The following is a 21,102-nucleotide window of genomic DNA, read 5'->3' as shown; positions in this document are numbered from 1 at the left end:
CTGGTGTCGCAGATGCATACTGCCCTTCTTACCAAGACTGGAATATCATTAGATATGGAGTTCAGGTCTGTCTCGATGACAGTCACATACCTTGAGCTCATGGACTCCTGTCAAAACTAGCCTTAGATCAGCTACCTTTGGCTGTTAGTAACAGGCAAATCCAAATGCAGGATTTCCTGTTTAGGGTCTTAAATTTAGCCGGGTGAATGCTCAGGTAGATAGCCTGTACCAAAGAGCTTGGTACCAACAGCTTTCAAGTTGATTACCTTAGACCTTGGCTCAAAGGCGTCCATAAGACACGCCAACACTATGAATGCCCTTACAAAGGATAAGTGCCCTGTTATCATCTCAAAAACATTCCTTCCATAAGCTTTTGGCTTCAGACTAGAGTTTCTTTTTATTTCAGTGTTGAATGAAACTTCAGAGCAAGGACTCTACTTTTCTCACATGGAAGGTAAGAGGGATCATTGAAAAATTTCACTAAGGAGAAACCCAGACTCATGACTACACGGGTGTGAAGAGAACAGACAACACTAAGTATCAAGACAATGGCTACATGCTCATGAGATGTGTATTGGCAGGGTGGCAGCACAAGGTTCTTTGAAGGATCAACTCACTTTGTAGAGACCGTGGCTGCAGCCGCAGTAGGTGCTCTCCATGGTGTAGCTCCTCAACACACCCATTTCCTTCCATACCACCACCCGGGCTGTTGACTCCCGGGACTTCTCCACCAGGAAGCTGCAGCTGTTCATCACAAATGCAGGGGCCACTTTATCCAGGATTTTAGGAAGAGTCTATGAGAAAATATCAGAATGCACTGAACAGATGTGCATGCATTTAGATCATAAAGATATATACAGAGACCTGCGTTTTTTCATGTGTATTTAATCAAATCTATCTATAGACAGTGTTACTGAGAGCTCCAACCAGTGCATTATGTCCATCCCATGTGAAATCCTCTCATTTTAGCATTTGTTTCATTCCAAAGACTAAAATGCAAAATACCCAGTACACTTGCTGTATTGAATTCTAAATCAAACGTCTTCACAACCAACAGTTTGGGACTGCTGAAGTCACAGTTTCCTTTTCAAGCTTCTTTGACATTAACTTACACCTTCTTGTTGTGCTGCAGAGGTCTGCAGTCATAATTTAGTACCCTATATTCCCATTCTTCCCTCTCTAGCTATCCTATATTTCCTCCCATCGTGCATCACCAGTTTGACATGGGATTCAGTTGTGGGAGGGGTTTTGTCTGAAGGTAGCACAAAGCAGAGAAAAAAAATGCACATTCTCACAGAAGATTGCACATAATTATACAAAAGTAGAGCTCAACATTTAACTAACTTCCACTGTGCAACAAATGAAAATATCCTCATCTGAGTCCAAACAATGTATTTTATATATTTAATTGAGAAAAATCACACCAAAAAGTAATTATGAAAACCCAGTTAAAATTACATCTTAACGCTGAGTGGTTTTCTTATTCTAGAAATCATATTTCCCAAAAACAAAGTCTATAAACACTCCCGATACACTGCAGTATCAAATATTTCCACCAGTGCAGAGGCAACACTTAGTCATTACACAGCACTAAATGTGTTGCATTTACACTCTATAAAATCAAACACAAGATACATCAACACTATGTGTGCTCTATGTAGAAGCTGGACCTTTAGGTGCATGTGTATGTGTGTGTGTGTAAATTTTAGTGCTGGCATACTAAGCACAACATATGCCAAAAGACCATTCAATCCATCCAAAGAAGAGCAAGCAAAATAAGGACATTCATTATTTCCTTGACAACAGCTTTCTTAAACATCTGAACTGAATGGAATCACACAGAAGGAGTTCCTGCTTATTGCTAATGGCATTTACCCTTGAACTTCATTCATTTTAGGTGCTGAAAGCCAACCAGCTAATTTAACTTTCCAATAACAACCAGTTTCACTGACTGATTCTGAGCAAGTGTAGTTCTGTTCTCTTGAGCTTTACTTCATAGCGCATAAACTACATTCATGTAAGGGAATATTTGGTTTCAGTGGAAGAATAATGTATTTCCTAAAACGTGTTCAAGGTGAATGATAAACCTCTGGCCTAAACTATTTTTCAGCATCTCTTGCAAACAGCTTAACCATACACATCTCCATGACAAAAAAGTAAATTTGGGTTTTCAGTATGCTATGGCTGCAGCTGTCTATGGACTTTACCAGCTGTGGAAGGTAAAGACCCGAAGACCTAGAAGGTCCATTTTCAGCTGAAAAAATGAGGTGGAAAAACTGGAACAAAGCAAGAGATTTCATTTTCAATTCGAGACCACCACAAGCCTCACGCTTAAGACCTCCAGAGTGCTACTAAGAGCTATCTCACCCCTTTTCCTGTAGGCATGCCAAAGAGAAAGATCTTTAAGATTGACTGATTGCATTAGAGAAAGCATCTAACACTTCCGGATTGCCTTCAATTGCCTTCAGCTACTTGCTGCATGGTGATCACAAAATAGTATGCTTCCATGTTTTCCTGGATTTGGGTTGAACAGGAATTGAAAGAAATGCAGAACAGCCATATCACCCAGGCATTTATAAGCCTCAGCACAGCCATGAGATCCAGTTAAAGTGTATGTGAAGGTTCAGATTGTTTTCACTCTGCCCTTACCTGAACCAGTATTCAGATTTTTTTGTCAATATATACTATCAAATACAATAATCAGACTCCTAATCCACTTTAGCTTTTCAAAACAACTGAAATCATATGCATAATCAATCTCTTACATTTAATTAAATAAAAACGTTGGCAGGTAACAGTAATGTCTCTGTACGCAGGACTCATTTAGGAGCATTAGCAAATCTGAATTTAATATTCTTTTCATTTTACCAGCGTTCACTGGATTTCACGCTAATGCTTCTTACTTCTATATTTATTCTTCTCATTAATTACCTTTCAATAGAATATTTTTAAAGAGTGAAAACACACCCTTTTAAAGGATGCTTTTATGATAATACGCAGCAGTGTGACTGAGTTCTATTTCTCACACATGGATGGATTTAGCGTGTACCACAGCAAAGGAAGCTGCTCCCCTCACATAGGACTCTGTCCATAAACCTCCAATCTCATTAGGATAGAATGGAATTATATTTCTTTTCTGATGTCCCTGCAGAGATTGCTCTCAAAGAGTCTGAAATGGCTATCAAAACGACAAATCTTTAAGCTGAGCTTTGAGATGCGGGTGCTGTTCAAGTCATGCAAGGCCACCAAATATTAGGAGGTAATGAAGACTCTTATTCCTGTATATTGCCAAGGGCTACAGCTGAGTCTATGACCTATGAGGCAAAAGCTGTTCCAAAAAACATTTTATTGAGGTATTTGGTTCCTGCTACTGGGGAGAAAAATCAATCATGGAGGCCACATTAATCCCCAGCTACCTCCAGGAGGCAGGGGAGGAACCTGTGCAGACGCTGCAAGGAAGCAGGTCTGAGGCAGAGGTTTGAAGCTGCAGATGTGCTGTTCTATATATTCAGTTTCCCCGGCCTACAAATGAAGAGGGTGACCCATAGACAAGAACAGCAGCAGACACCCATCTCCTGTTCTGTGCAAAAGAGGGTATGAACCACAAGACCTTTCTCATGGGCTACTACGGAGTATTCTTGGAAGCCTTGGAGCTTGTCTTCATTGGAGATTCAAGACAGGCTCCAGATGCTGAGAGCACCATTTGAATTCTGTTTGTGTAACAGCAAACCATCCTCAGCCTTTTCAAACCCCCTGAACACAAATACAGCAAAAGACATCCTGACTGTAGGTACCCTGCCTGCTTTCTTTGTGAAACAGTGTTTGCCACAGGGAGCCCTTGAGATGAACGCTGGAGCACTTTTTGACAGTAAAGTTTCAGTGTTCAGTGTACAATGCTGTAAGATGAAGACAGAAGACGTGGCATCCTTATGGGAGGATTAGTATTGCCAAGCACAAATTAGTATTTGTGCTGAGACAGCAAAAATTATACATCTATAAACTGAAAAAGACTTTTCAGCCTCTTTCAGGGTGAATCAAGCTATAGCTCTATAATCAGTGTAAGACCACGATTACTGTTTTATGAAGCGAACATTTAAAAGACTATAATTAGAGCTTATAAGATTCTTTCTTTCTCAAAAACTTTGTCATTTAAGACAAAAATATAATCTAAACAGAAACAAAAAGAGAGGGGCAGGAAATCCAGAAAACTGTTTGATAAGTGGTACATTCACATGAAGTAGAAATAAACCAGATTTTTTATCTTTTGTTCTTTCTAATCCCAGAAAACATTCCCTAGATGTAACATCAAGCACTTGCTGTGGATATAACTCCACTATGTTAGATCTGTTTGACACTCACTGAATTATCTGGCGTTTTCAGTGGGACCAGGAACATTTTGTGATGAAGAAATTCAACTGAGTAGGACAGCGGCATTGTCATTTACTCAGTCACCATTACATACTTCCTACTTATTTTCTTATTATTGTGGGTGGAGGGAATAAAGAGTGTTATGTATATAACAATATTCTTGACAATATCTGGTACATGAAGATATTATACATGATTTGAAACTTTCACTGGACCATTACTCCTCTGGAGTAAGGGAAGTTTGCACCCATCTCCAAAATCTGTGATCTGGCCTTATCTTAGCTAGCTGTGTAGATGCACATACAAGCCAGTAATTGCATAGAGGAACAAAATGGACCTACCCTGTAGCCAACATCTTCTGTGATCACAGATGTGTCAACCGTGCAGCCTGCTTGCCACAAGGTCTCCTTAATGCTGCAGCCATAAAGAAACACGTTCTTTCTCTGTGAGTGCCCATGGTAGTCACAGAATACCTAGGGAGAGAAAGTAGCACTTTCTTGAGCACTGAAAAAGAAAAAGCTTCCTGATTCTTCATAGTGAACACTATACGACTATGGGGGTGTTAACGTGTTTTCTCAGGTCTCTTCATAGCAGCTTAGACTCTGGGCCATGCCTATACCCTGTGTCAAACTCTGTTAGTCAGTTGTATCTTGTTTTATTTATTCAATCTGCCATGATCACAGGGATCTGAAGTCAAGACTAGTGCGTTTCTGTCTGTAGCAGAAGTAAACATGACACCTGTGGAAGAATCCATGGCAACTCAGGAACCTAAGTGTTCACGGTAACTTACGCTATAACAGAGTAATTTGTCAAGCACTTTCTACTTCTAAACTCCAGCTTCATCCTCATGAGATTTGAAATCTGTGCTTTCCCAATCAAACAATCATCATTTGTCACCTTGAAATTCAAAACCTGTGCTACATAATTTTCAGGAAAATATAATTGCACAATTGTAATGCACAGTGCTGTCAGATCTTCTCATGAATTCCTGTAAGCTGAGCACAGAACATGACCTATCTTCACAGCAAATAATCTCATTCCACACTAATCTATCTGTCTATCTAATCCATCTCTCTCATGTCAGCTGCCATATAAACTAGGTGCAAGGCACATTCTCAGTTTTAGCGGAAGTTTTGATTGCCTTTATAGATAGATATCGACTCCCATAGAAATGAAAATCACAATTTAATGACCCAAGACATACATATTGACCCAAGTCTGAAAGAATAATCAATCTCAGTGCCCTCTGAGATACGAAGTCGATGTACACACTGCTGTTACATATATTCTCCATGTCTTTACCAGGAATATTCAGAAATCTGTCAATGAAAACACAGGAATTTCTAAAGAGAAGGAATTGATTCATTTAAAACCAGTATTCACCACTGAGTAGAAAGGAACTTCAAGATTTAACTAAAACCGTTTTCCAGGGCTTATGTCAGAGACAAAAGAATGGGTATAGGAAAGTAGGGAAGAATTATGGATCAATATAGAGAGAGATGGGGGAGAAATGCTGATTAAAAAAAAATGGACTTGTAGAATTGTTTCAGTTGGAAAAGATCTCTAAGATTATCAAGTCCAACCCAGAACTGTCAAGTCCACCACTAAATCATATTCCTAAGCACATCTACATGTCTTTGAAATACCTCCAGGGTAGTGACTCCACCACTTTCCTAGATAGCCTGTTCCAGTGCTTGGCAACCTTTTCAGTGAAGAAATTTTTCCTTATACCCAACCTAAACCTATCCCAGTGTAACTTGAGGCAGATTGCTCTTGTTCTATCACTTGTTACTTAGGAGAAAAGACCAACCCCCACCTCACTCTAATCTCCCTTCAATGCTAAACAACCACATTCCTTCAGCAGCAACTCAATTGGACTTATGCTCCAAACTCTCCATTGCTCTTCTTTGGACACACTCTGACACCTCAATGTCTTTCTGGTAGTGAGGGTCTCAGAACTGAACACAAGATTCAAGATGCAGCCTCACCAGTACTGAGTACAGGGAGACAACCTCTGTCCTGGTCCTGCTGGCCACACTGTGTCTGATACAAGCCAGGATGCGGTTGGCCTTCTTGGCTGCCTGGGGACAAGCTGGTGCATGTTCAGCTGCTATTGACCAATATCCCCAGGTCCATTTCCTCTGAGCAACATTTCAGCCATTCTTCCCCAAGCCTGTAGCATTGCATGGGGTTATTGTGGCCCAAATGCAGGACTCAGCGCTTGCCTTGTTGAACCTCATACCATTGGCCGCAGCCCATGGATCCAGACTATCCAGACCCCCCTGTGGAGCTTTCCTACCCTCCAGCAGCTCAACACTCCCACCCATATATAGGCATTCATACATAAATACATATATAACAGGGGAGAAACAGATGGAATAGATAAGTTTCTTCCACCAACTGTTAGGGCAAGATTTACCCTAGTATGTTTATCTACCAGCTATACAGTAACTAAGTTTAGCTTCAGCAAGTCAGGGAGTTTAATTATCTAGGAACTGAACATGTACATACTTTCAGCTCCTCTGACGAACAGTAGGTTGGCATACTCTAGAAGTTAAGTCACATGCATAAAAAACTGATCCTAATTAGGAGGACAATTACACATACCTCACAGCTTATACACTGCTCTTTCGTTTGGTTTCTGATGCATCAACTTTCCTTCCTGCACCACCACTCACCTCTAGCTCCCTGCAGGGCTCTGGATCCTTACATCCCTATCCCTGCAGCACACACTTTCCACACCTCAAGCATATGAACAGCAACTTACCCAGTGACAACTGCTCCTGCTTTACTTATACCCTTGGACACAACAAAGGCAGAAAGGGAAGGACAAACAGGGCAGTCTGAGAGCTGCTCATTGGTGCAAACCTACAACCAGCATCATTTGCAAAGGAAAATAGCCAGCAGTGCACAGACCCTGAAGATTCAACTCCCTCAGGCTGTGTACACATTTTGCAGGGCTTACGCAGCCCCTGCACACTAGAAGCAACTCTGAACCATGTGTAATTACCCTGTAATAGCTCCTTCCAAAGAGCTGCATTTATTGGCCCTCCTAATGACAGACATTTTTCCAGCTGGTATTTCATCTAAGCCATCAGCAATACACAGTCATAGCTTAGGTTAACCACAAGCACCACCTAGAATTTATTCCTATGAATATCAAAGAGGATTTTATAGCTCTCGTCTCATTTCAAGGCAGAGAAGCCAGCTCAATTGGGTATCAATTACCTGCCAATTTACAGAATTACCAACACACAAAAGACAGAATATGTTATCTGCTCAAAATACTACTTTAAGTATCAGAAACCACACAGGGATGATCAGATAGCCAGCTAGCAGGGCTGCCTGATGGGCTGCAGGTCTATAATTCTGCACTTCAAGAAACCATCTGCAGATGAGTCTTCAGTGACAGGCCTGGAATGAGACTTCTTTTATTGGTAAAGGACCATCAAAGCCAGGTTCTGTAACGCGGCTGCTGTTCCAGGCCATGGGATCTTTCACTGATTGCCCCTAGCTTCCACAAGTGGAAGCATCAGTGCTGCTCAAAATTCTTTCATTCTATTTTCAGGTTTCATAGAGCTATATTTTAATTATGTTTGTGAGATTCTGCAGTCACTTTCAGCATTTATACTCAATTATTCTTCATAATGAACTCTTCTGCCTTTTTTCACACTACAGGGTAGCTTAATGTCCCACCATTCATGAATCTGTATTTTGTAGTTTGAGCACCCAGTACAGAATTCTTCCTGGGACATGTCTGGGCAAACAATAAGCAAACTTGGGACCTATAGTCCTTTTTCTTCAGTGTGTTCTTCCATGACTGGAACACTGATAGACACAAGCCAGACTCCCAAGGCTTATGCTTGCCGGGATATGACTCAAGATACACATGCACATCTTTATCTATTTAAAGTGATTTGCCAGCACTGATCATCCTAAAGGTAAGGACTGTTTTCTAACTCAAAAACAACTCTCCTCATGAGTCACAGAACCAGACACCTTTTCACATGAAAGAAAAACAAAATAGAAAACAGGAAGCCAGAAAATCTGCTGCAAACCAGAACATTGTGAAATTCCTCTTTTGTTTTTGGTGCAAAGTCTCTTTTTTTTTTTTTTTTTTCCTTAATAACATTGTGACAGGGCTTTGAATCTCAGAATTTTGAGCTTGACATGCCCAGGCTTTTTCCCCTTGCAATAAGCTACGTTCTGGCAGGCAGATGCTTGTTCCCAAGCTTGATATAATGCCTTTGAAAGGCAGCAAACTTTGCTCAGTGCTTCCTGGTCCCTAGGAAGCTCTTTCTGCCCCCTTCTAAGGCATCCTGCTCTTCACTGCAGCTCAGACTTTGTACAAGATGCAGGTTCCCTGTTGCATGCTGCAAGCGCATTGTCAGCTGTAATTTCTAAACCATAGCAATTTCTCACCACAAACACTCAAGGAGAGAGAAACTTTCCTCTCCCCATCAGATCTGGCTGTTCCCAGAGAAAAGTTCTCCAACATTCCCACAGTTGAAAGGAGATCCCACGCTGCAGAGATGTGCAGTGTCACAGTGCACCCACTTTCTTGTCTTACTGGGATTCCCAGAGCCAACAAGAAAACAAAAAACACTTAGTAAGGTGTTGCCTATCAAACCTAGCAATTAATACGGCTTTGGTTTGAAAGGCTGTTACCTTTAAAGTTCTTTCTTTTCTCCTTTCAAGAAGCTTTTCTTTGCCTTGAAGAAACTGCTCGTGCATCCCCAGAATAAGTGAAACTAAATCACTTCACAGAGATCACTTCGCTGTCGGTGAACTTGGGTTCCATGGGATGTTGGAGGCAAAAAAATCCAACAAAATAACTCTTCAAACTCTTCCCCCCAAACAAAAGAAAAAAAAGCCAGCAAGAAACACAGCTTTCTTCTGCAGGAAGGAAAAGGCATTTTGGAGCATGTATAACTAAAATCAATGTACTCCTCAAAGGCTAAGAAAAATCAGTTTACCAAGTCTGACATGCAACCTGTGAGTGAGGGAGATGATAGGATCAGTAGTTTCCCTTCGTTCAGCTGAATGGTCAACCTTACGCACCTGGGTATGACAATGATGGTTGTATATTAAAAAAGGCCAGAGAGTAAATAGAAGGGTAAAACGAAACTGATCCTACATTGCTCTGAATCAAAGCTCACCACTGAGCTGAATTTCCACAATATTCCTTAGCATGCAGGGTTGAATTTCAGAGCTGTTTTATTGACCAAAAGCAGCATTCCCATAAGAATTCATTTAAAGGAGCTCACAGACATTTTCACCTTGCCTAGGGCTTTTTCTTATCAAACTCAGAGGAAATTTGGTGCCTTTGGAAGTTTCCTGCCTGACTGTAGTTACCATCAGCCAACCTGGAAGTCTGTGCATCCACATCTGCTTGTTAAGATTTGAACCTTCCTGTGTTTTTTTCCCTTAAGATCTCAGAATTACACTTCAATTCTCCTCGACAGCAAGACTGAGCGACTGGGATGGATCCCAGTGCTATCCCAGTTGAAGGTTTGAGACAAGACCCATCTCTCATGAATTTCTGGTAACCCCTGAATCAGATATTTTCTTCCCACTACCAAAGCAGCATGGAAGTTCAGACATTTTGAGGGCTGCTTCCTGGTTTTTTTTTGTGATTTCATGGGTTGTTCCAACATGGGATTTTGCACAGTCCTTTCAGACTAAGTCTTTGAGGAATTTCACCTATCACTGCCATGAAGATAGCAATAACCTCTTCATAATATTTTGCTTAGATGAAGTACTTTGAGGATATTAAACAGCTTTAAGAAACTCATTTTCTCATTTATATTTCAGGTGCACAGAGATTCTGAGATTTGGAGATGCTGGTTAGAAGTTTCAGTAAGTAATAAATATCCAACACTTTCAAAACACTTCTGTAAAATGAAAGTATAACAGCACATAATACTTTCCAAATCAGTCTAGCTCTAAAACAAGACTGTTCACACAACTACAATGAGTAATCCATATACAGTAACTCATAGAAAATCCTTGAAGAGACTCACCAGAGGAGCCCGGCCAATGCTGCGTAGGTAATAAAGAAGACCTTTGGCATGATAAATTGTTGGATGAAGCTGGGAATTGGGTGCCAACCACTGCCTGTTCAGATCATCCCCACTCAATGAACAACGGTGGCTGAAATCAGAAAGCAACACATCACAAACTAGCAAAACAACAGCTGGTTCCAAGAAGTTGCTGATTCTGCAAAGCCCTGGTGCAAGGTCAGGGAATGCCAGTTAGAACACAGATATAAAGGGGTTGAACACTGGGCTGGAATGAATCAACAGCCTGTGTCATATTTCTGAAGTTCTTATAGTATATGAATTTTATCGTTTCCTTTCCTACCAAGGTTGCAGTCCTGAAAATAAATGCAGTTTTTCCTTTACCCAAGTATGTACAAATCAAAAGACGACTCAGAAACAAAGAGTTCTGAAATGTTCTAAATTCTGTACTATGAAATTCACCCAGCTCATGTAGAGCACAGGCTTCTCAAAACCTCCACAGCAAACAAGTAGATACAACTCCTACTCATTCTAATTGAAGACAGGCACTTGAATCTCTTCGACCGGTCTGAAATATGAATGCACTTAAATGAGATGAGCTGGATATCTTATTTAAGCTTCTCCACTCACAAGAAATGCCACTATCTGAAGCACATCAGGAAGATCTTGATGCATGCTACATCATTATGTAGAACAATTACCTAGCTTCACTGCGAAGGCTGAATAAAAAGCTAAATAAGGATCCCAGATTTGCACTGAGAAAACATCTCCCTTAGTTGGCTTGAACATCTTCTGTTACCGACTCAGTGATTAGTGGAAGATTGTTCAGGATACTTGGCTGTATGGAGCAGTACATCACTGTGCAATCTTACATAATCTAACTAATCTCCCTTGTTAGTGACTATGTGCAGAACAGAGTCTGCTCATGCTCCTCAAAGGATTTGCAATTTCATTCAGAACAACAGTGCACTGACAGAATTCAGAAACCAACCCTCCAGCATCTGAGATATTGTGGTAGGTCCTCATCATCTCCATACCATCCAGTTCAACACTAGAATTCTCCTGGTGGCAATGTAAATGCCATCCGGCTTGTGCTTCAAAAGAAACCTTATAAAATAATCCTAAGTGTTGGATGAATTCCTAGCCATGGAGTTACATCCAGCTTTGCTGTTCCAGCCTCCTAGAACAAAATGAAGTACAAACGTAGTCCTGGGGATAGGGTCTGTTGTTGTATTGCAGAGCCTCACACTGCAACTAGGGTGTATCATGTGTAGTATCACAGGCATTATCAATGCCTTGCAAGTGATGCTTGAAGAAAGAGTGTTGTAAAGCAGGAATGCTTTTAAAAAAAAAAACAAAAAAAATGGAGAACCAGTTAAGAACAGAAAACAAATAGTCACTAAGAATATCTCATACATTTTTAATATAGAAAAGCAAGGTCTCTAATGCCATCTTGGGGTTTCTAGCAACATCACAAGATCCACTCCAAGTTTACTCTAGTTTCATTGTTACCTGAACTCCCTTTTTTCCTTATAATCCATAATTCCCATATTACTCATTCAACAATCAGGACACATTAGCAACAGCTAACACATGGGAAGACAGCAAATGCTGCTGTGATGCTTCTGCCAAAAATTCTACATGAAAACCAGACATTTCTTACAGGCTCTTCAGATAAAGCAACCTTTAGGCTCACCTCTCCTGATTTTCAGGACCACAGGGGCTCAACTGAGATTAGCAGCTGTATTTCTGCCAAGAACTTATGTGCTTACACAGTTGCCTTTCAATTGGCACAGCTCCACATAAAGAGTCATTGGGCTGAGTTTAGAAATTCATCTGTAAAAAAAATTTCTTATTCCTTCAGAACACATAAAGAAGTCTCGTGATCTGTTAGAAAAGCATGGGAGAAAAACTTCCAATCAAGTCTATTAACACACATTAAAGCCAAGTAGACAGTGTGGCCCACGGACTGCAATGTATTTACTCATACATGCAAACAGTTTTCACACAGCACACCAACAACTCTGCGGCTCACAGCTCTTCAGACAGGTTTCATTGTCCATAATGCAATTGACCAACTCTGCTGCTCTGGTAGGAACTGTGACTTTTCTTAGAGGTGACCCAATGACAAGCCAGTCCCCTCTCCCGCAGTTCACAGATGCTGCTGGTTGCTTAGTATTAGTTTAGTAACTGTAATCCAACTCTAAAACCGTAATTTGAATGCTCTTATGTATTGAAGGGAAGGAAGGTAACATCTCTGCATGTAGACAAGAGCTGGGAGACAAAGTTCAGCTTTGTCCCTTCAACGATTAACATCTCTGCTCAGTTAAACAAGCTTTAAGTATTAGCGCTCAGCCTGGCAGCCTGTATCCACAGCTCTTAAGGAGGTGCAGAACTTTAATTAAACTATGAGAGGCTGATTTTTCCTATCCTGCTCCCTCCTTCTATCACACTGTTAAAGTCTGTTTACTTTTACAGATACCTGCTCCCTGCCAGCCCTGTTCCCCTTATCCCTTCCTTTCTCCTCTCTTTCCTAACAGTGATGGCATTCACAGATAATGGTTTTGTCCATTATGCTTCTGCAACCAAGGGTGAAGGTAAAATATTAAGCTGATTTCAAGTGCTGATAGCAAATAAAGGGACTGGGAAGCTGAGACTGGCTTTGAATGTTTGGCAGGATTTAATGAAATTCACTGTTCAAATCAAAGGCATTTCTTACAATACAGTTCCAAGCTATTATATTTGCTTTAAATGTTTTATGTGTCCTTTCTCCTTTGCAGCACTAGCAAGACTACCTGTCACCTTCGATAGGACGAGTAGCAGCTCAAAGTAAATTAGGAAAACATTTTCCAAAAAGAACTCAAACAAGAAAGCCCCACCTCTGCATTTCTATGTAGATTACCTGTAATTCTCTATTTGGTACATATCTTCAACCCAGATGTATTCAAAATAATTAAACTGCATTTCTCTTGTGCACAAGACTGATACTTTTGTTATAGCCCTGACTCTTCTTCTGCCTTTATACAAACAGGACGTTTATTGATGTGTACCAGGGGATAGGTAATGGCAGTTTCTGAGGCAGTTCACAGCTATGAAGTGGAACATAGCAAAAGAAGACAAAACAAACACATTTGACCTTCTCCAGTGAGACCCTAGTAGTACTTCCTCAGGTATCTGTAAAATGACTCTGGAGAAGCTATAGCGCTAGTGGAAGAATTGCTACCCTGATCCCTACTAACTAAACTTTTCTAAGATATAGCTAGAAACAGTAGCACAATGATACAGGGCAAGGTGTTCAGCACTTACTATTGCCCAAAGATGAAAGTACTTGGGCAGTCTGTCCTTCCAATGTACAACAATAATGCCACATGGTCCAGTAAGATGAATACAACGAAATCATTCAAGCCATTCAGCCCCTGGAGAAGATAACTCATGTGACTGGTTCCAAGCAGAGTAAATTTATCCCTAGGTGAATTTGTTGTTGAGTGTTAGCTTTAAATATTATCATTATAATCCATCAAGAATATTGCTATAGCTATGCAATCCTCAGCTCTAAAGATGTATAAATGCAGGTAGCCATGTAGGAGAGCTACTGTGAAAACTAAATCCCTGGCATCTGAAGTTGAGACACCACAGACAGAAAGTTCAGGTTGAGATTTCTCCCCTGAACCCATAGGAGGTAACTGAACTTCTAACTGAAGCATTAGACTCTTGGTCTGAGTGCAGGGACACCTCACAGGGAGTTGATAAAGAAGAGGTTAAGTAGATAAAGAACAGACTTGTTCCGTTTAAGAGAGAATTGTATTTTAAATCTCCTGGCACTTTTAAGACCTCGCCTTTAATCTTGTACCTCAAAGCCTGGTATTTTTACTAAAGATGTGTTTTTTCTTTGTTGTGGTTCTCCTAAGCCTGCTTTGCTTGAGGGCAAGGTAACCTCAGCTACGGCAGCAAAATGCACTGAATTCTGCACAAGATGCGTATATGGATGGAGAGGTGGCATCTGGTCCCAACCAAAGGCTTGATAAGGTCAACGAAACCTTTTAGTTACTTGCAATAAGCCTAGATCAGTGCCCTGAACAGGTACAAAAATGGGAGGGGTGGGAGAAGAAAAATAGGTAGAGACACAGGAAAAACAAACAAAAGGGAGCAGGAGGTGCAGCGTAAAGAGATTGGGGGATAAACGTAATGTACAAGATATTAGACAAGGAAGAAAACAAGAAATGCAGAGACAGAAAATTCACTTTTTTAAAATAAAAGATGTTGCTGTGCTTAGAAGATAAAATGATTCAAGTCTCCTGTCCATTTCATGTAAATGGATAGACAGGGCCTGTCATATTGAATTAATGATGTCAGGACTGATAATAACAGCACCTGGGGCACAGGGAACTATAAAAATCTAAAGGGATGCATTGTGTTTGATATGTAGAGAGCAGCATTGCCATTCACTGTGCGTCTTAAAAGCAGACAGCAGTACTAGCATAGGGTAAGTGTATCCATATAAAAAGTAGGCACAAGTAAACAACAGGATGCCACTGAGCAGCATGGGGCAGCCTCAACCAGACACAGCATGCTGGACTTTATAAATTACTTGTGCTTAGGATAGAAGCAGGAATATTTGCATTAAGGTGTTTTGGTTTTGCCATTCAGAAAGCTCAGAGCAACCTGGAGGTGGGGGATAATTCTTCATTTCTCTTACTTTTCAATCTTTTCAGTGAGCAAAACTCGGTGATAAGAGGAAGCAGCAGCTCTAGCTGCTCCCTTATAATTTAAAGGAAGGTGCCAGAAATATAACCACTATTTTCTGTCTTTGACTCTGGTTTTGTTCAAGCTCATGTGTTGAAAACCTAATGGCTATATTCATCACGTGCCCATTCCACAGAGATGCTCATCCTGTGCCACCAGGATGCAGGCACTGCATCATACGTTGCATTGCATTCCTCTGTCCAACTGAGAAGGGGGAGTGATAGAGGGGCTTTGATAGGTACTTGGCATCCAGTCATGGTCAACACATCACGGAGATGTAAAACTGTCTGAATTTCAAATGTTTGGGTGTTTTTCAGAAGCTTCAGGATGACAGCTACCTGCTCTTCCATCCTCTGAAATTCCTGTGTTTAACAGCAGAAGAGAAAGTACAAAGTGCTAAGGACCTCTTTGTAGAGCTCTTCACTGCTTTAATTTTCTAGTGTACATATACACAGACTTGCACTACAGCACTCTACAGCTGGAATCAAAGATAAGGGATCAGAGGACAGGGTACTTGTGCTACTATGGTCTGGGCTGCACCATTCATTTCATGGTGGAATATCTTCCGCACTATGAAAGTGAGCTACTTAAAGATTACTCTGGGACTTCCCGTTTTGCATCTTGGCAAGCCCCAGGGTTTCCCTGCAGGGAGGTGATCCCTTCACCTGCTTACTCCAAGGAGTGAAGAAGGTGATGCTCTTCCTTTGTTTAGGGTGTGAAGTTATTAGATTTTCCATTGTTTGCAATGAAATACAGGTGAATAGCTGCAAGGCATACATATAGACAGTGATGAATGAAGCAGCTCCCATCAGCTTTACTGCAGCTAATAATTCATTTCTGATCATTCACTTTCCTTCTGACTGCAAGCACCATGAATCTAAAATGCCTATGCAGAACCAAGCTCAAGAGCAACACAACAAAAAGCAGCTGGGAGTTCAGAAGCTACAATCCCTGTTCCATCTCTCTTTCTTCAAGTGTGCATTTCATTTCTAAACTATATTTACACTTCCCTCCCCACTTACTTAGAACCTTCTGCAATGCTAATTGCCCTCAAGCCTCGTTTGCACTGCATCTTACTATCACACCTGCTTTCATCAGAAGTAAAGGCCACAGTCAGCATCAGAGCACCAAGGCAGGCATGTACTGTTTGACTGCATGGTGAAAACCAAGGCAAGGAAGTCAACTAACACTAAGAGATCCCCATAAGCCACCAAGCAGTAGAGATTCTTCAGTTCCACTGTGAAATCTTACTGCCTAATTTATCTCTAGGCCTTTAAAAGGAATTGTTTTTACTGCTTTCTTCTCTGTTCTTTTAATTGCACCTTAGATACACACAATGCCAAACTTGTCTTTTGAAGGATACTTCTGCTGTCTGGATGCCAATAAACAGATCCGTCTCATTTTAGACCATGGCTGCTGCGCAACTCTTCCCTCCCAGCACTGACTAGTAAATCCATGATGCATAGTGCTTCCTCTCAGGTAAACTATCCTGAAGCATCACTCTGCCAGCTTCTTCTTGCCTCCCTACCACTGAGCACTGATACTAATTAGAGTAATGAGCCTTCAATGTTTTCACTTGCTGCATCTGACTGATTTTGTCACAACAGACAATTCCTGCTTCCAAAGATAAACGAGGCAGTCTGTTCTTTTCCTGTTTGGTGAATGTAACTGTGCCTCTAACCTTGCTCAGCTCCCTCTGTCATAAAGGTACCTTTTCTCTCCATGGACACGTTTCATTAAATCACATTTGGTCACAAACAAGTCCAGGGATGCAAAGTGAGATCTGCTTCACCCCAGTTAATGCTGTCAATGTTGTAATCAAATTAGATAAGAAGTTCACATGATCTATTGAAAAAGTGAGCTGACAACATTGTCACTGATAAGTTAACCTCCCTAGCAGTTCCACATCAAAGGATGGCCATAAGTCTTCTGTTTCTTCTAGCTGTAACAAAAGTTAATATTAAATACCAGACCTTTCATCTGCAGTTGCCCACACTTCCCACTGTCCTGTATCAGAAAAACACAAGCAATAATACTATGTACTATTTTATGAAGGAGCAAATAAGAATTCATTGAGCAAATAAAACTCAGGTTTTCAATCTCTTGACACTGCTCATGAGATGAGGTCATCTCAAGAGTCTCAGGGTCTTCAAATACTTTAATGTATAACTGATAAAGAAAAACCTTAAACTGGCATTTTTAGTCACTGGTTTTGGATGGAAAAGTCAATTTTCAGCTCAAGAGATTTCTTATAACAACTATCTACTTTCCAAAGGAAATGCTGACTTTTCCTCACCAATCAAACACTTTATTCCTCTCAAAACTGATTTTTCAGTCAAAACTCCAAATTGCATCATCCGAAACATCAGAGCTGTTTAAGAGAGGTGTTTCAGCATGTGCTAGAGAACATGCCTTTGAGGTCCCTTCAGCACCTATTCCTGTCTGTCAGAGGGTCTCTTTGGCCTGTCCACATGTCCCCTAATGCAACATCATGAGACTTCATAACAGCAGCTCAGTAAGATGAAGAATTGTGATGCAACGTGGGAGTTGTAGTTTGGCTGGGGGAGCCAGGACAGCCAAACAACTCCCAAATGGCACCACGATGACACTTCCAAATGGAAATACCATTTTTAAATGAGAAGATTTGGATCCAGTTTTGACTATCCATTATTCATAGAAAACCATAAGCTTTCCATAGGGGGAAAACCACATTTTCCCAAACAGCCCCACTTACATCCTCCCACAAGCAATGTCAGCAAATCCTAATTTTGCAAGCAGGGATATTGAGAAGTGAAACCACTCCTGCAGCAAAGCATTAAATCAGTGACAAACAAGGAATAAAATGTGAGATGTGATGAAAGCATACCAAATTAACTAAAACTTTTCTTTAAAATTCCTGTCCTTTAGCCTGTTTCCAATTCCTGTATTCTCACTTTCTTATTTTGAACATGGCTTGTATCCATATAGCTGAAGACGATTCTTAACTGAGTTAAGCTAATTGCTCACATATGGGTTGCATCGAATTAACTGAGTTGATTTAAAAATCTGTTAATCAGTGTAATCTCTGCATATAAATGAGTACTAAGAATTGCAATTTGCAGATTATTGTTCTATAACTTAAACTAAAATAAATAACACAGAAAGGCGAGGTGTGGCATCAAAGATTAAGAGCAAGAGTCACAAGCAGAGGGGCACATGGAAGCCAAGAAAAAGACAAAAGGATTTTGCAGTGGTAACTTCAGATATCCATTAGCTTTTCCTGGAGTCCTTACTATACCCAAATAGTCCAGGAGGTAGTACTCATCCTTGCTGTCCTCTACTCCTTTGGAACTGAAGAGGTAACTAGAGTGGAAGGAAAAACTCTCAGACCAGTTGGTGCAAATCAGAAAGTTCAGATTCCTCCAAATACTTTATTAATAAATTACAGAATAATTAGACTAATACAACACTACTGCCAGTAAATAGCAAACAACCCCTGTACTTGCTTTTCAACAATGAGATAAGCCCTGTGCAAGGAACATGCTGCAAGATACAGTTCTTTCCTGGACTATCACCAGATCATCCCGGCCTAATGCTGTCCAACATAGAATCATAGAATGGTTTGGGTTGGAAGGGACCTTAAAGGTCACTCCAACTATAAGGTTTTGTTCTGTTTCTAATGTCCAGGATTTGTGGACTAGGGCATTGTCCTCCTATCCCAGAAGACGACTCTGCTTGGAAACCTAGAGTCCCATTCTACATTAGGGTCTGCAGGGCTTTACATGGGAGTCAGATGTGTTTTAACAACATACACCTAACAGTAAAGCAGGACAGTGACCTGAGAGCTGGCAACAATGATAGAGGAAAGGAGAAAAGAGGGAAAGAGGCCAAGAAGAAGATAGAAATGAAGGTGAGGAAGACTGAAGTAAACCCTCCCAGAATTAGGTCCATTCTCCATCAACGCAGCCATCTTCCTCAATAAGAAACACGCAGCAGGGATAAGTGTCTGCAAGTCACACCTACATGACAATGAGGTGGTGGTATTCCAAAATAAGATGCTTCTAAGCACACATATTTTCATCTAGGAGGAACATATTTTCAGCAGTAGGAGGCCGGAAGGTTGTTTTGCCAAACTTGTTCTGTTATTTTGTGATGAGAGGTTAATAATAAACTGAAAAAAAAAATGAAATGTAAAACATGTTTGCTCTAGATTAGGCAGTTGATGTCCCCCTGTAATGCTGAGCACTCTCACATTCATTCTTCAGTATTAATTCCCATTGCTTAAAAAAGCATGCTGTTTTTCTTCTCTCAAAAGAATTGGCACATGGTAGGTTATTTTGTCATCAAGTTGCTCAGCACAGCTCAGAAGCACAAAAAAGTTACCTCACTGTACATGAGGCTGTGATGTGATTTATAGTGGAATTGGCCATGGGCTGACACACACGAAGACACACTATACTTCCTCCATTAGTAAATTACAGTTCTGACAAAGCACCATTAACTGAGTTGTAGCTTACCAAACAACACAAAACCAAGCACAGAGCTTGCCAACCCTTTGCAAGGCAGGCAGGGGCTAACTAAGGAAAGTAACACTAGATAGTGTTAGTTGCACATATTAGAAGGGTTTCCTCTTTTCCCACACACCTTTTTTTCCATCCTTGTTGTAAACCCAATATGATTATGAAGATATTACTGCTAATATCTACAACATCACTGGAAATTCCCACTATAGTGGGATATAGCATTACAGTACTTGAGCTCTGCTAATTTCACAGGCTACTTGCATGGCAAATATAATCTTTCTGCAATAACTTCTTCACAGGTTACTCGGCAATGATATAGATGAATCCAAGTTTGTTGTATTTCTCCCTTCTGGCATGGGATTTCTAATTCTGCCTATGGATTCCACTGAGGAATCAGGAATTCCTATAAAACACTGTTTGCTTTCTTCACAATAAATGTTGTCTTCTGCAGACATGACCCATACTTACAGATCAGACCCATTTACAACAGTTTCCAAGTCAAAACAGAAACAACAAAAACCAAAACCCACACAAAACAACACACCAACCACCAAACTAAACAACAAACCCTCACAAACACCCAATATCACTTTCTCTTATTTTCTTGTTATACATTCCATCTGACTTCGAAGGGATATGGTTACTTTCTGCTTAACCAGATATATATTCCTGCATCTTCCTCATAGATATTCTGCCCATATGTATTTCTTCTCTCTAGTGTTGTGAACTTCTGGCTGACGCTTTGCATGATTCCCTCATGTATTCTTGGAGACCCTTAAGGCTTTGGAAGACTTGAGCAATTAGTTAAAAATACCACCACTACCAGTAAGCGGAGAACACTTCATGCAACAGCTAGTAAGGGATGCATAGCAGACAGCTTGATAAGTCATTACAGTTACTAAAAGGAATAAAAAAATCCCAAAACACCACTTACAAGTTTGTGGACCCTCCTGCTCACAAACATACGCACCATCTCTCCTAATACATCCTTTCTGTAAGCGCCTCATGCACAGAGGAAAAGAAAGACTGAATTCTTCCAGTGTCCAGCCCAAAGAAACTGTGTCTTAGAACTGCCACGCAAATGATGAATTTTAATTGCCCCTATATGAAACCTGGCAACTACTACCAAGGCCACATCCAGCCTGTAGACAGCAAAGTTTTACCAATAAAGCCTCTGTTCACCAGCACAGGCCTGCCAAACAATTATTATTTAATAATGAGAAAGTGAGGGGAGAAGCAAAGAGATACCAGTTCTGCATCCTGCAATTCTCAGCAAAGCAAATCAGTCCTCTGCCAGTATGAAGCTAATCCTTTAAATGTATCTCAGAGATGAGGCAACAGTCACTCCAGCAGGGCTAGAAGCACATTTGGGCTACTCACCTGACAGCGAGTAGGGCAAGAATTCATGGAGAAGGAAAGCCATTTGGTGTTATGTCTGTAGATGCTCTAAGCTCTCTTATTTGTTTACT

General features: G+C 40.7%; 1 protein-coding gene across 2 annotated transcripts in view; it reads right to left on the bottom strand.

The window, feature by feature from the left end:
• AGBL1 (AGBL carboxypeptidase 1) overlaps nucleotides 1-21,102 on the bottom strand; it is a 285,185-nt gene that overhangs the window by 124,140 nt on the left and 139,943 nt on the right. For both annotated transcript variants that reach the window (XM_061371321.1, XM_061371322.1), the window contains 3 exons: nucleotides 10,392-10,521; nucleotides 4,710-4,841; nucleotides 618-794 (listed from right to left, as the gene is read on the bottom strand). In XM_061371321.1, the coding sequence (XP_061227305.1) occupies nucleotides 618-794; nucleotides 4,710-4,841; nucleotides 10,392-10,521 (439 nt within the window). The remainder of the gene's footprint in view (nucleotides 1-617; nucleotides 795-4,709; nucleotides 4,842-10,391; nucleotides 10,522-21,102) is intronic.

This window comes from Neopsephotus bourkii, unplaced genomic scaffold (genome assembly GCF_033783945.1).
Source record: "Neopsephotus bourkii isolate Nb327-2 ecotype Australia unplaced genomic scaffold, CSIRO-AGI_Nbou_v1 NB_1572, whole genome shotgun sequence".
Lineage (NCBI taxonomy): Eukaryota > Metazoa > Chordata > Aves > Psittaciformes > Psittacidae > Neopsephotus > Neopsephotus bourkii.
Note: the sequence above shows the minus strand (reverse complement) of the source record. Positions and strands in the feature narration are given on the sequence as shown.